General features: G+C 61.2%; 1 protein-coding gene across 6 annotated transcripts in view; it reads left to right on the top strand.

Annotated features, from left to right (window-relative positions):
* The window catches only part of UNC5A (unc-5 netrin receptor A), a 69,861-nt gene that overhangs the window by 55,115 nt on the left and 1,347 nt on the right, over positions 1-13,399 (top strand). The window contains exons 3-15 of one of the 6 annotated variants that reach the window (XM_054489579.2): positions 4,014-4,157; positions 4,450-4,553; positions 4,673-4,853; positions 5,503-5,670; positions 6,264-6,428; positions 7,850-8,038; positions 8,146-8,448; positions 11,072-11,159; positions 11,415-11,583; positions 11,774-12,007; positions 12,122-12,271; positions 12,353-12,517; positions 13,157-13,335. In XM_054489579.2, the coding sequence (XP_054345554.1) occupies positions 4,014-4,157; positions 4,450-4,553; positions 4,673-4,853; positions 5,503-5,670; positions 6,264-6,428; positions 7,850-8,038; positions 8,146-8,448; positions 11,072-11,159; positions 11,415-11,583; positions 11,774-12,007; positions 12,122-12,271; positions 12,353-12,517; positions 13,157-13,335 (2,239 nt within the window). The other 5 variants (XM_054489578.2, XM_054489580.2, XM_054489577.2 and 2 more) reach the window with 5 other exon arrangements.

Here is a 13,399-nt window from a genome sequence, read left to right as displayed (position 1 = left end):
TCCCACTGATGCCAAGGGCAGGCAGGGGACCTTGGGCCTAGAGAGATGGCCCAGGAAGGATTCCCAGAGGAGGAGGAACATCCAAGCTCAGGTCTCAAAACCACCTGGAAAGGGCATCTCCCAGGCCCGTAGAATGGAAGGTGCAGAGGCGCAGAACAGCCTCGGGTGGCTCGGGTATGGAGCAAGAGCGAACCCCGGGGCAGGCAGCAGTGGCCGGGAGACTGCGCTAAGGGGACCCTGGAGGCTGAGACACCAGAGTGGGCTGCGGTCTCGCTTGCACTGTAGGAAGACCGTGCTGGGCACAGGGAGACTGGAGGAGGGCAAGGCCCCGGCCAGGGAGAATGGTTTGGAAGCTCTGGCAGTGATCTGAGGTGAGCTGAAGAGCCCTGGATTTAGGCAGTGCCATTTAGCCCCAGAACCAGCTTGTCATTTTACGGTTGAGACTAAGGCCTTGGCTCTTACTCATCCAGGGCCCCGCCGGGGCTCCAACCAGGCCTTCTTGTCCGCAGCAGTCACACCCCACCCCTCCGTGAGGGTCAGCAGGGGCTGCCTCCCTCCCCCAAGTGTCGTCTCAGCACCCTGGCCTGACTGCAGCTTCTCACCTGCGGTCTTCAGGTGTTCGCTGAGCACCTGCTCTGTGCCACGCCTTGGGTTAGGTACTAGGAGTTACGCTCTCAGGGCAGTGATCCAGCTCCACCTCCTACCCTCAGAGGGAGATGGAGAGGGTTGGCGACCAATGTAGCCCAACAGAACCCTGGGCACCAGCACCTCCCAGGACCAGAGCCTCTCCCGGCCCCAGCGGAGGTGCCAGAGGCCTCCCTGCCCAGCAGCGGGGCCCACCTTGTCTTGGTGGGAGAGTCTGCAGGAGAACCGCAGGCAAGTCCCTCCCCTCCCTGGGCTCAGTTTCTTCATCTGTAAAATGGGGTTGAGGAGACCCCCCCATCCTGCCCCTTGCAGATTGGTCGGGGGAAGCCGTGAGATCTCACATGCCCAGTCAGGACCCAGCACGAGGCCTTTCCTTTCTCCCCACCCCACACCCGGGGCCCAGCGTCCCTTCAGCATAAGTTCTCCCACTGCTGTGGCAGGTCCCCCAGGGAAGGCACAACCAGAGAGCTGCTCTCCTGCACCCTGGAAGCTCCAGTCCAGCCCCCTGCTGCTCCCAGCACCCTCTTCTGGGCTCCCCTGCACACCCCTCTGTCTGAAACACCCCTGCCATTATGAGGGCTCAGATCCATGGATTGGCAGGAACCCAGGCCCTTGCCTGAATGAGCAGTCGCAGGCCCGAGCCAGCACACACACCGGGAGCCCCCAGCCCACACTCCGCAGCAGGCTCCTGTGGCCTGTTCTCTTCCTGCCGGGCAGAGAAGCAGAGCTTGGGACACGTCCCACCCGTAACCGCCAGGGTCCTCTTCTGCCCCGAGCATCCGACTCCAGCCTCCCATGGCCGGAACATCTGAATGTTCATTGATCTCATCGATTTCTCAACCCAAAGCCATCGAGTGCTTTGAGGTGAAGAAAAAGGCTTTCCTTACCCACAGACAGATACCACGGCAGTGGCGCCACGCGGCCAAAGACCAAAGACCCCAAACCAGAAACGTTCTGTGGTCAGACAGTATGGCAGGGGTTGGAGGCCCACCCAGCTCTGCAGCCCACTCATTCGTGTGTGGGGCTGGGAGTGGCGGGATGGATACCCAGGAGAGCACCTACTTCCCTCTCGTTTGCCCTCATTCCTCACCCAGAAGGCCAGGGGGCAGGGACCAGGGCCTGAAGTGCTGGAACCCAAACCTGCTGACACTAAAAAAAAGCCTGAAATTTGCAAAACCAAGCACTGGAGTCCGGTCTGGGAGTATAATTTATTTTGTGTTAAACAAACTGATTGGTTATTAGATTGTTTAGAAGCAGATTGCTGAGAAGGTGAGAACCAAAGTGCCAGCTTGGCCTCAGAGCCCCAGCTAGAATCCCTGGGCAGCCCAGGTTCACACACACCACCCACCCAGGCCCACTGGCCCGGGGTTCCTCCCCAAGGCTGGCACCTGCTCACACTTACTGGGCAGGTACAGACACAGCTGTACCCAGTCACTGCTCCCAGGAACCAGGCTGCCTGATGATCCACAAGAGGGGAGCGCACAGCCCCTCACATCAAAGATGGGTTAGGGCCGAGTCTGCAGCCCCCGCCTCAGGCACTGCCCTCCAGGAGCTTGTGGGGCTGAAGGGCACCCCTCACCAAGGCACTGTCTGGAGCTGGCACATTGAGGACACACTTGGCCCTCACTCATGCAAGTGAGAGGGAGGAGAGGAGGTGGCAGGACAGAAGGGGAGGGAAGACAAAGGGAGAGGAAAAGGGAGCGCTTAAATGTAGTGCTGTTCTCCCAAGCTGAGCCGCCTGGGCCATGGGTGAGGCTCCTGAAGGAGGGCCGGGCTCCCCACAGCACCACGGGGGATGGAGGGACCATTAACAGACTTGTCCACCCAAGGGAGAAAAAGTACACAGTTCAGAATGTTCTGGAGGTCTCCCACCCCTAACCCCCAAGGCAGAGAGGAGGAAGGGAGTGGAGGGCCCCTCCCCAGCTCTCCTTATCAGATGTCCTAGGTCATCTCAAAAGATAGCTGGTACCCAAGGCCCCTCTCCTATACAAGGACCCTGTGAGCCACCCCCCTCGTTCTCAGCCTGCCCACCCCACCCCCTGAGAGTGTCCACATTGGGTGTCTTAGGGAATGGGGCAGGTGGTGCCCAGAACGGAGGGAAGTGGCCCAGCTACCATGATCTCACCAGAGGTGACAGCCCTGCCATCTCCTATGACAGCTGGCCGGCGACAGGGACAAAGTGATAGAAAAATCTGGACACCCAGTGTGAGAGCCCAGAGGCTTGTGAGGAGGGGTCTGGGAAGCAGTCGGAGAAAGTCATGTTAGAGAAATTAAGAGGGAAACAGCCTCCCAGCCTGCCGGCTCAGCTGGGCGGCCTGCTCTTCCCGCAATGCAGCCTTAATTGAATTTCGCTGTTAACAATGGAAACACATTGGCTGCCGGCCTCTCTCCCTTTCTGATAAGCCAATGACCCGAGGGAAATTGGGGTCAGGAGGAGGAGAAATTGGAAACAAACAGTCTTCTCTCACTGCTGGGGATGCTGGTTTTGGCTACAGATGGGGCAGGAGGAGGGTTGCTGCCCCCACTCCTGAGTTGTCAGAGAGTCCTCAGCCTGCCTCAGGCCAGGTATGGCAGAAGGTGGGGGGCTGAGTCCAGCCTGGGGCGGAGTCCCCCCAGCTCACCGTAGTTAGGCAGAGCGGGTCTTGGACCCCCAGCTCCCCCTCTGCTGGCTGCTCTCTCACCCTCTTCCAAAGTTTCTCCCTAGTGCATAGGCGCCCCAGCTCACCCTTCGGATGCCGACAGTCCCGGGTCCCCATGGCAAGTCACTTCCCTCTGCGCTTCTGTCCAAGGGAGTGGATTAAGACAACATCCCCATCCCTGCACGTGGGAAACCCTAAGTCCCAGGGCGCTAGCATCGTACTACATAATCACTGCAATTATATTGTTAATGACTGTCATTATATTATCACGTCAGGATCTATCTGCTAGCCCCCGAGGGAGGGGGCCAGATCCTTCCTCACCTCTTTTACCCACAGAGGTGCAGAGCTCAGCCTGTCTGCCCCACCCCTTCTGCCTGGAGTCTTTGGAGGCCAGACCCTCTGGCCCAAAGCTCTATGGCAGCCCCTTTACGGACATTTCTGTAAGTGACTCCGGGGAGTCAGGCCTCAGGTAACAAAGTATAATGAATGGAGTCTACCCAGCCTGCCCGGGGCCTTCAGGAGATAGAAATCAAGCAGCCCTTGGGCCCCCTGGAGTTTCCTCCAGGCTGGGGGTTGCCTTAAAACTTAAAATATAATAATAATAAAATTTTTAAAAAAAAGTCGACTCCCTTGCCAGTCAGTGAGAGTGGCTGAGGGTGGCACAGAGACCCACACGCAGAGGTTCAGGGTGGCCCTGGGGCTCTGACTACCCGCCCCTCCTGCCCCCAGGGCTGCCCACCATGGAGGTCCGCATTAATGTCTCAAGGCAGCAGGTGGAGAAGGTGTTCGGGCTGGAGGAATACTGGTGCCAGTGTGTGGCATGGAGCTCCTCGGGCACCACCAAGAGTCAGAAGGCCTACATCCGCATAGCCTGTGAGTCTAGGGCTGGGCCCTGGGGGGTGGGGGGGCGCATGGCGGGAGGGTGTCACCAGGAGAGGGGACAGTAGGCTTCCTGGAAGAGGGGGTCCGGTCAGAAAACCTCACAGCCCTGCCTGGATGAGTGGAGAAAGTGCCTGGGGACACAGCCCAGCCACCCCATGTCCCCCTGGGCACCTGGCACTTCCTCTGCCATGTGCCATGACCCCTGCAGGACAAGGGACACAGCCAGCCAGGCTGAGCCTGTGCGAGGCCCTCAGACAGGAGGACACTCTCATTCCTCTTCTAGATTTGCGCAAGAACTTCGAGCAGGAGCCGCTGGCCAAGGAGGTGTCCCTGGAGCAGGGCATCGTGCTGCCCTGCCGTCCACCGGAGGGCATCCCTCCAGCCGAGGTGAGGGCTCCTCTAGTGCCCACTTCTAGACCTGGGCTCCTGCCTGGTCACCCTGGCAGGGGCCACTCTGGGCAGGGCCAGCATGGGCTGGCAGTACATGGCAGGGCTCCCTCCCCTAGGTGGAGTGGCTCCGGAACGAGGACCTGGTGGACCCATCCCTGGACCCCAATGTATACATCACGCGGGAGCACAGCCTGGTGGTGCGACAGGCCCGCCTTGCTGACACGGCCAACTACACCTGCGTGGCCAAGAACATCGTGGCACGTCGCCGCAGCGCCTCTGCTGCTGTCATCGTCTACGGTGGGCCCCGGGGCTCCCCGGTCACAGGGAGAGGCACTGCGGTGCCCCTGGGCAGTGACATGTGGCTGGTGGGGTGAAGAGAGGCCACGAGGCCAAGGCCAGGCAGACCAGATCGTGCCTGACTAGGCAGGATAAGCAAAGGGCTCGCTGTGACTGCTGGGGGCCCAGGGGCATGTCTGGGCAAAGGAGTGGGACAGATTGGAGGTCCTTTGTGGGCAGCGGGCATTGTGCAGAAGGAGATGAGGGACAGGATGGGAATCTAGGAAAGGTGACAGGCTGTCCCCACTCCTGAGTCTCCAGGGCGGGAATTAGAAGCCACACAGTCCAGGCACCCCCAGGAGCCGGCAGAGGGAGGGTGTGGGAGTCACCCCAGGAGAGGCTGGGGTCTGGGCTGCAGAAGTGTTTGAGCCGCGGTTCAGCCTGGCTACCCCGAGTGCCCCCTGGGAGAAGGGAAGACTGTAGCGTGCGTGCTGCAGGGCCCAGGGGCCAGCAGGCACGAGCATGGCCTCCCCCAGGCCTTCTCTCCCAGCTCAGCCACAGCCCACCCGTGTCCAGCTCACAGCCCCTCTGCCCTCACACCCCGTCCCCTGGGCCAGTGTATCTGAGGACGCCCCCGCTCCCTGACCCCAGTCCTTCTCTGTCCGGCCAGTGAACGGTGGGTGGTCGACGTGGACCGAGTGGTCCGTCTGCAGCGCCAGCTGTGGGCGCGGCTGGCAGAAACGGAGCCGGAGCTGCACCAACCCGGCGCCTCTCAACGGGGGTGCTTTCTGTGAGGGGCAGAATGTCCAGAAAACAGCCTGCGCCACCCTGTGCCCAGGTACCAGCGGCCGCCGCCTCCCGCATCGTTCCTCACCACGCCATCTCCGTGCCCCGGCTCCATCGTGCCCACCAGCCTGCCCCCCCATGGCTCCATCCCACCCACCCGCCACGCAGGGCCAGGCTCAGTCTGAGGCGGGGATCGGGGTGCGGTGTATGGTTGGAGTCAGGGCTCGATCTGTGTCCAGTGTCAGGGCTCAACACAGGGTGTAAGTCACAGGGTGTGAGGTACAGTTTGACAGGGTCTAGGGCTCAGCCCAGGGCTGCAGAGTCCACTTGTCCCTGGGTTCAGAAGGGTCAACGTGTGACGAGAGAGCCCTCGCTGCCCCAGGGCCAGGACAGCCTCCCTGGTGTGGAGAGAGCCAAGCAGCCCCTGGCGTCATCCGCGCCTCCCTGTCATTAGCATGCGTCATCAAGGCCGGCTGGACACTAGAGGGCGTGCATCGTGGGCCTGGCCCTGGCTTTGCACCCAAATCCAGGCTGCCCTGCACTGCCTGGTCTGGATGCCCAGAGGGGCCACACTGGCAGACTGCCGGGGCGGGCTCCCAGGCTGACCGCACCGTCTCCTCTCTGCTTGTCTTGTCTCTCGTCTAGTGGACGGCAGCTGGAGCCCATGGAGCAAGTGGTCGTCCTGTGGGCTGGACTGCACCCACTGGCGGAGCCGTGAGTGCTCTGACCCAGCACCCCGCAACGGAGGGGAGGAGTGCCAGGGCACTGACCTGGACACCCGCAACTGTACCAGTGACCTCTGTGTACACAGTGAGTCCTCTCTGCCCTGAGTTCCTCTTCTGTTTGCCTGGATTGGCCCTGCCCAGCCCCGGGGAGGTGGGGGCTGAGGGAGCTATTCTCCTGCCAAAGGCTGTAGCCTCTCCAGGCTCAGGACCCACTGAGATCCCCCTCATCCTTAGCATACCTGCACATGGGCCCAGGCGCGCCCTGCCACCTCCCATGCCTCCTGAGACAGGCACAGATTTGAACCTTGATTCATACACACCCATTGCCCACACTCACCCAACACCACAGCTTCACATCTGCCCATACTCACCCCACGCCACAGCTTCCCATCTGCCCACACTCACCCAACACCACAGCTTCACATCTGCCCACACTCACCCCAACACCACAGCTTCCCGTCTGCCCACACTCACCCAACACCACAGCTTCCCGTCTGCCCACACTCACCCAACACCACAGCTTCACGTCTGCCCACACTCACCCCAACACCACAGCTTCCCATCTGCCCACACTCACCCAACACCACAGCTTCACATCTGCCCACACTCGCCCCAACACCACAGCTTCACATCTGCCCACACTCACCCCAACACCACAGCTTCACGTCTGCCCACACTCACCCCACCACCACAGCTTCACATCTGCCCACACCCAACACCACAGCTTCACATCTGCCCACACTCACCCAACACCACAGCTTCACATCTGCCTCGTCCCCCAAGTGCACATACAGGTCCTGTGGGAATGCCAGGCTTGTGAGGGCTGTTAATTACAAGGCCATAACTAACAATTAAAGATCTCTGTTGGATTTTTTTTCCTCTAGAACATACCCTCCCCCATTCTTTCAATTAAAAACCTAATTATCTGTGTCAATTCCTTTCTGATGGACATTTCTTCCATTTATGCAAAACCCTTCTAAAATCAATATAGCTTCCTCCAAGCAGTCAATCACCCCCTCCCCAGACCTGCCCCAGGCCTTGGGGAGGCAGACAGAGAGAAGGGCCCCCAAACCCCTGCTCCTGGTCTAGGCACTGACCTGGAACCACACAGGAGGCAGGCCCCCTGCTCTGGGGATCCCAGGAGTTCACCCCCAGCCCAAGCTGCCCTTGTCCCAGAAGAGCAGGCAGCAGGTTCAACCTAGCACCAGGTCATCTGCCCTGGGGAAGTAGCTCTTCCCCTCCTCCATCCTCCAGGCAGCAGACTCAGCCGGGATCTCAAGCCCACGAGGAATGTGATTTGCTCAGAGTCACACAGCACGGTAATGGCAAATACAGGGCTGGGATGCACACGCATGAACTCCATGCTCCCTGCCACAAGTGTCTGCTCCCTAGCTAGTGCAGATGCCCCGGGGTGCAGACCTCATCCTCCTAGGGTGCAGACCACTGACCTCTCCTTCCCAGACTCCTACACCCCTGCCCCCACCAAGACCGCGCTGTCTCCCGCAGCTGCTTCTGGCCCTGAGGACGTGGCCCTCTATGTGGGCCTCATCGCTGTGGCCGTCTGCCTCATCCTGCTGCTGCTTGTCCTCATCCTCGTTTATTGCCGGAAGAAGGAGGGGCTGGACTCGGATGTGGCTGACTCGTCCATTCTCACCTCAGGCTTCCAGCCCGTCAGCATCAAGCCCAGCAAAGCAGGTGAGGGGCCCCGTGCCCCCAGCACTCCTGCCCCAGCTCCCATGCCAAGGGCTGTTGGGGCAGGGATGCCCTAGGTGCCACTGTCTGAGTCTGTCTTTATCCTGCAGACAACCCCCATCTGCTCACCATCCAGCCGGACCTCAGCACCACCACCACCACCTACCAGGGCAGTCTCTGTCCCCGGCAGGATGGGCCCAGCCCCAAGTTCCAGCTCACCAATGGGCACCTGCTCAGCCCCCTGGGTGGTGGCCGCCACACACTGCACCACAGCTCTCCCACCTCTGAGGCCGAGGAGTTCGTCTCCCGCCTCTCCACCCAAAACTACTTCCGCTCCCTGCCCCGAGGCACCAGCAACATGACCTATGGGACCTTCAACTTCCTCGGGGGCCGGCTGATGATCCCTAATACAGGTAGGAAGGAGCCCAGGGGGCTCTGAGAGCTCCACTTCCCTCCTGGAGGAGGACGGGACAGCTGGATGTTCCTCTCGTGCCCCTCAGTGTCCCGTGACAGATCAGCAAGGAAAGGGGGTGTAGTTTTGGCGAGAACCCAGTCTTGGCTGGCACCGAGGCCATGGCCAGAGCTGTCTTCCTCTTGTTGCCTGTGGACACAAGATAATTGTCCATTCATTTACACAGCCAAGCAACCTACTTGTGCCAGTCTCCATGTGGGGCCCTGGGCCCAGAGGTAGGGCAAGCCCTGGCCCCAAGGAGCTTGCAACTGAGCAGGGAGACAACCAAGGGCAAACAGATGAGCACAGGCCTGGGCAGAGGCCATCCTGGAGTCCCCACTGCATCCTGGCTTCCACCCACCCCAGCACAGAAACCCTCTGATGAACTCTTTCCATGGCTGCCTTGCAAGAAGTGGCTGCAGCCTCTGGCATGGCTGGCCACTCCCGCTGAAATTCCCAAGTCCCTCAGCTTAGATGACCCCATGTGCTCCTGGTTTGCTTGCCCCTCTCCAGCTGCCTGTTCCATAAATGTAGGTGTGCCTCCGAGCTCCCTCCCGGCGCCCTTCTCCCCGAGCGGCCTCGCCCACTCCATGGCTTTAATCACCGCGTCTGTGCAGATAACTCCCACTCCCCCATCCTTAGCCCGCAGTTCTCCCGGGCGACAGAACTGTACACCCAGCTGCCTCCTGGCCAGCTCCATCTGGATGTCTCACAGCACCTCAGACTCCTGGTGCCTAAAACAGAACTGTCTCCCACCCTCCCCCAGAGCCTCCCCGTTCCTGACTTCCCTCAGTTCACAGATCATGTAGTTGCTCAAGCCAGAAACTTGGGGTCACCTTGACCTGCTGCTCGTCCTCTCTTGCCCCCTGCCCGCTTCAGTCCCACGCCAGTCCCTCCTCAATAGCTCCTGCCGCCTCCTGCTCTCGTCCTCCCTTGCTGCCTCTCCTGACACAGGCCACCAAACCCCTTACCTGGTTCCTTGTTGTAAACCTTCACCAAATGAAGCCAAAGTTGATCATGACCCTCTCGTGCTCGAACCCCTTCTGGGCTCCCCTCTGCCCCCTGCAAAGCCCACATGATACCACAGAGAAGACCTGTCCCCTGCGGGCCAGCTGCTTCAGCCTCTTCCCTCACACACATCCTCCCGCACACGGCAGCCACCATGGACTCAGCAGGCCAGACACACGGTGCTGCCCTCTGCATGCACCGACGCCCTACCCCTCCCACCAGCTCAGCTGGGACTTCTCTTTTGGGTCCCCGCCTGACAGCTCTTGCCGTCTGTGCCTCACGTCCACACGGATGATAACGAACCCCTCATGGGGCTGTTGGGATGACGAGGTGAGACGGCATCTGTCAGCTCTTACAGAGACGCAGGCGAACAGTGGGGTCCGGCAGCCCTTGCTCTTCGCTCCCCAGGCAGGGGGGGCGGCTGCCACTTCCCCCGCATCCTGTGCTGTGGTTGACTTGTCCTTCTCCCCTGCTGGGCTAAGAACTTCATGAGAGTGGGGTCTGTGGTTTTCCTTCGCCATCCTGAGTACCCAGCATTAGGAGTTGATGAATGAGGATGTAAGTGCGTGTACCTTCCCCATGGAGAGCCTTCCTGCGAGGATGTCTGGGATTGTCACCGACACTACAGCTGGGACCGTGGGGCAGTGCAGGCCACTGAAGGGAGCAGTGGCTGTGACTCTGCACTCTCCGGTGAAACAGTGATACCCAGCCCAGCCCTGCTCTGTGCTGCCCACTAGGGAGTGTGCATTTGCTTTTGGACTTGGTGGGGTAAAGTCATGGAATTCCTCTCCCTCCCCCTGTCCTGAGCTGGGAGCCCCTCCTCATGTAAGGGCTCCCTGTCTGGGGGAGTCCCTGCTCACCACCTCTAGAGGGACTCCCTGGCCCCTGTCTTTGCTGGATCCTGTCCCACCACCTCCCTGTTGAGCCACTCCCCTCTCCACTCACATACTGATCCTGCTCCTCCAAGATGCTAGAGCAGAGGCGAGTTAGCCGACGGGAGGGCATCCAGCCCAAGAGATAGGTTGTTCAAGACCCACCCCACCTGCAGGGACCATGGCGTGGCAGAGAGTAGAAGGAGCAATGGAGAGGGGAGCTGGAGCAGGACAGGAGGGCAGTGGGGGCTCAGGCAGTGGTTCCAGAACCACCAAGTTTGTAGCACTGGGCTAGAGAGGCAGTGGGGGCCAGAGGCAAAGGGCCTTCAATGCCAGGCCAGGGAGCTGGACTTCATCCCGGGGACAGGGAAGGTTTTAAGCAAGGAATACCCTGGTCCCGCCCAGTGCCTTTCAGGGGACAAGGGAGGTCGGTACAGCATACCTTCTGTCCCCAGGTTTTCTGTGCCTTAGCTAGCCAGGCATGCTTTCCCCACCTGGGTTCCCTCAGCTGCTCATGGGGTGCCCCTGACTCAGCTTCATGCCTGTGTGGGTGGTTGGTCAGCACGGCAGTCTTTGAGGCCCCTCTGTCCCCAGGCCGGGCTGGCACCAGTCAGTCTTCACAGGAAGGCTCCTGGAGGGGATGTGTGGTGGAGTGTTGGGTGCCTTGGCAGCGGGTAAGCCCTGGCCCTCTTCCTGCCGTTCCAGGAATCAGCCTCCTCATCCCCCCAGATGCCATACCCCGAGGGAAGATCTATGAGATCTACCTCACGCTGCACAAGCCGGAAGACGTGAGGTGTGGCCGCGGGCCCTGTTGCCGGGAGTGGGAGGGACCTGCCTGCTGCCTTCGCTCCCCAGGAAGCCCCCTGCCCACCCACTGTTGTGCCTGGCCTGAGGCGGCGGGGGAAAGAGCTGCGCCTAAGCCCCACGTGGTCCTGCAGCCCAAGCCCCTGGCCCCTGGGATGCTGCTGCCCTGCCCTTGGCCTGGCCTTCAGGACCCAGGATGGGCCACTGACACCTTTCCCTCCCCACCCATATTTCCCCACTTGAGGTTGCCCCTAGCTGGCTGTCAGACCCTGCTGAGTCCCATCGTTAGCTGCGGACCCCCTGGCGTCCTGCTCACCCGGCCAGTCATCCTGGCTATGGACCACTGTGGGGAGCCCAGCCCTGACAGCTGGAGCCTGCGCCTCAAAAAGCAGTCGTGCGAGGGCAGCTGGGAGGTGAGCAAGGAACCGACCCGGGCTCCAGAAGGGAACGTGGGCTAACTGCACGCTCCACCCGGCCTTCTACCGCTGGGTGGTCCTGAGCTGCACCCCCACCCCTCCCCAGTCTCCGGCCACTTCTTGAAGCCACAGCTGGCCCCAGGGCTCTGAGGCTGGGCCGAACTGACCCACTGACCCCTGCCCGCAGGATGTGCTGCACCTGGGCGAGGAGGCGCCCTCCCACCTCTACTACTGCCAGCTGGAGGCCAGTGCCTGTTACGTCTTCACCGAGCAGCTGGGCCGCTTTGCCCTGGTGGGAGAGGCCCTCAGCGTGGCTGCCGCCAAGCGCCTCAAGCTGCTTCTGTTTGCGCCGGTGGCCTGCACCTCCCTCGAGTACAACATCCGGGTCTACTGCCTGCATGACACCCATGATGCACTCAAGGTACTCCTGCCCCTCACCCCCGCCGCTGGGAGGCCGAGCTATGCCTGGCCCTGTGGACTGACTGCCTTGGGTGCAGTGGGGAGGGGCCTGGGCTGACCACCTGGGGCACTGCAGGAGGTGGTGCAGCTGGAGAAGCAGCTGGGGGGACAGCTGATCCAGGAGCCACGGGTCCTGCACTTCAAGGACAGTTACCACAACCTGCGCCTGTCCATCCATGATGTGCCCAGCTCCCTGTGGAAGAGTAAGCTCCTCGTCAGCTACCAGGTGAGGGCCAGGACCATGGCCAGCGCACAAGGGGCCCGGAGCTTGGGCTCACCTGACACCTCCTCTCTGCACCCCCATCAGGAGATCCCCTTTTATCACATCTGGAACGGCACGCAGCAGTACCTGCACTGCACCTTCACCCTGGAGCGTGTCAGCCCCAGCACTAGTGACCTGGCCTGCAAGCTGTGGGTGTGGCAGGTGGAGGGCGATGGGCAGAGCTTCAACATCAACTTCAACATCACCAAGGTGGACGGGAGGGGCTGCAGCACCGCCGTGATGTGCTCCCACTACCAACTCCCCACCAGCCCCCAAAACGCTCCTGCCCTGCCTGCCCTGCCACCCACTCTCCCTCCCGCATGTCCCCAGGCCCACCTCCTCCTAGAAACCCCTTGGCAGCTTCCTCCCAGACTCAGAGACAGGGAGGCACAGGTGCAAATGGGACTTGGGGAGGGGAGTGCAGGGGACATGGGAGCAGCAGGAGGGGAGACCCTGGAGGGCTTCCCTGAGGAGGGGCTTTGTACTGCGCCCCAAAGAATGAGCCAGTTTGGCTGCAGCATTAAGGTGAAGAGCATTTCTGGCAGTGAGAGCTGGGCAGGGAGGATTCAGGCCATGAAGAGAGCTGTGTGTGTTGAGTGTCAGCAGAGGCTGGGCAGAGTGACTTGGAGGGGAGAAGGGCGGAGAGGGAGGGAGGCCACAGAGGGCTCCTCTGCTCACTGGCTATTTGGCTTTGGGCAGGTCGTTGCACCTCTGAGCCCCATTAAGCAGGGCCTTGGCACATGGGAGGTGCCCAGGAAGTACCAGTCTGGGAGCTCCCCCAGCAGGAGGCGGCAGTGGGCCCAGGCTTGGGGAAAGTTCTAACAGGCACCTCTTTCCCTCCCACTCCAGGACACAAGGTTTGCTGAGCTGCTGGCTCTGGAGAGTGAAGGGGGGGTCCCAGCCCTGGTGGGCCCCAGTGCCTTCAAGATCCCCTTCCTCATTCGGCAGAAGATCATTTCCAGCCTGGACCCACCCTGTAGCCGGGGTGCCGACTGGCGGACTCTGGCCCAGAAACTCCACCTGGACAGGTGGGCGGGAGAGGGGCAGAGAGGGCCTGCACAGGCCACCGACAGTCCTGCCCGGCGGGGGGGG

Source organism: Pongo pygmaeus, chromosome 4 (assembly GCF_028885625.2).
Source record: "Pongo pygmaeus isolate AG05252 chromosome 4, NHGRI_mPonPyg2-v2.0_pri, whole genome shotgun sequence".
NCBI classification, from domain to species: Eukaryota; Metazoa; Chordata; class Mammalia; order Primates; family Hominidae; genus Pongo; species Pongo pygmaeus.
The sequence above is the reverse complement of the archived record's forward strand: the minus strand, read 5'-3'. Positions and strand labels throughout refer to the sequence as shown.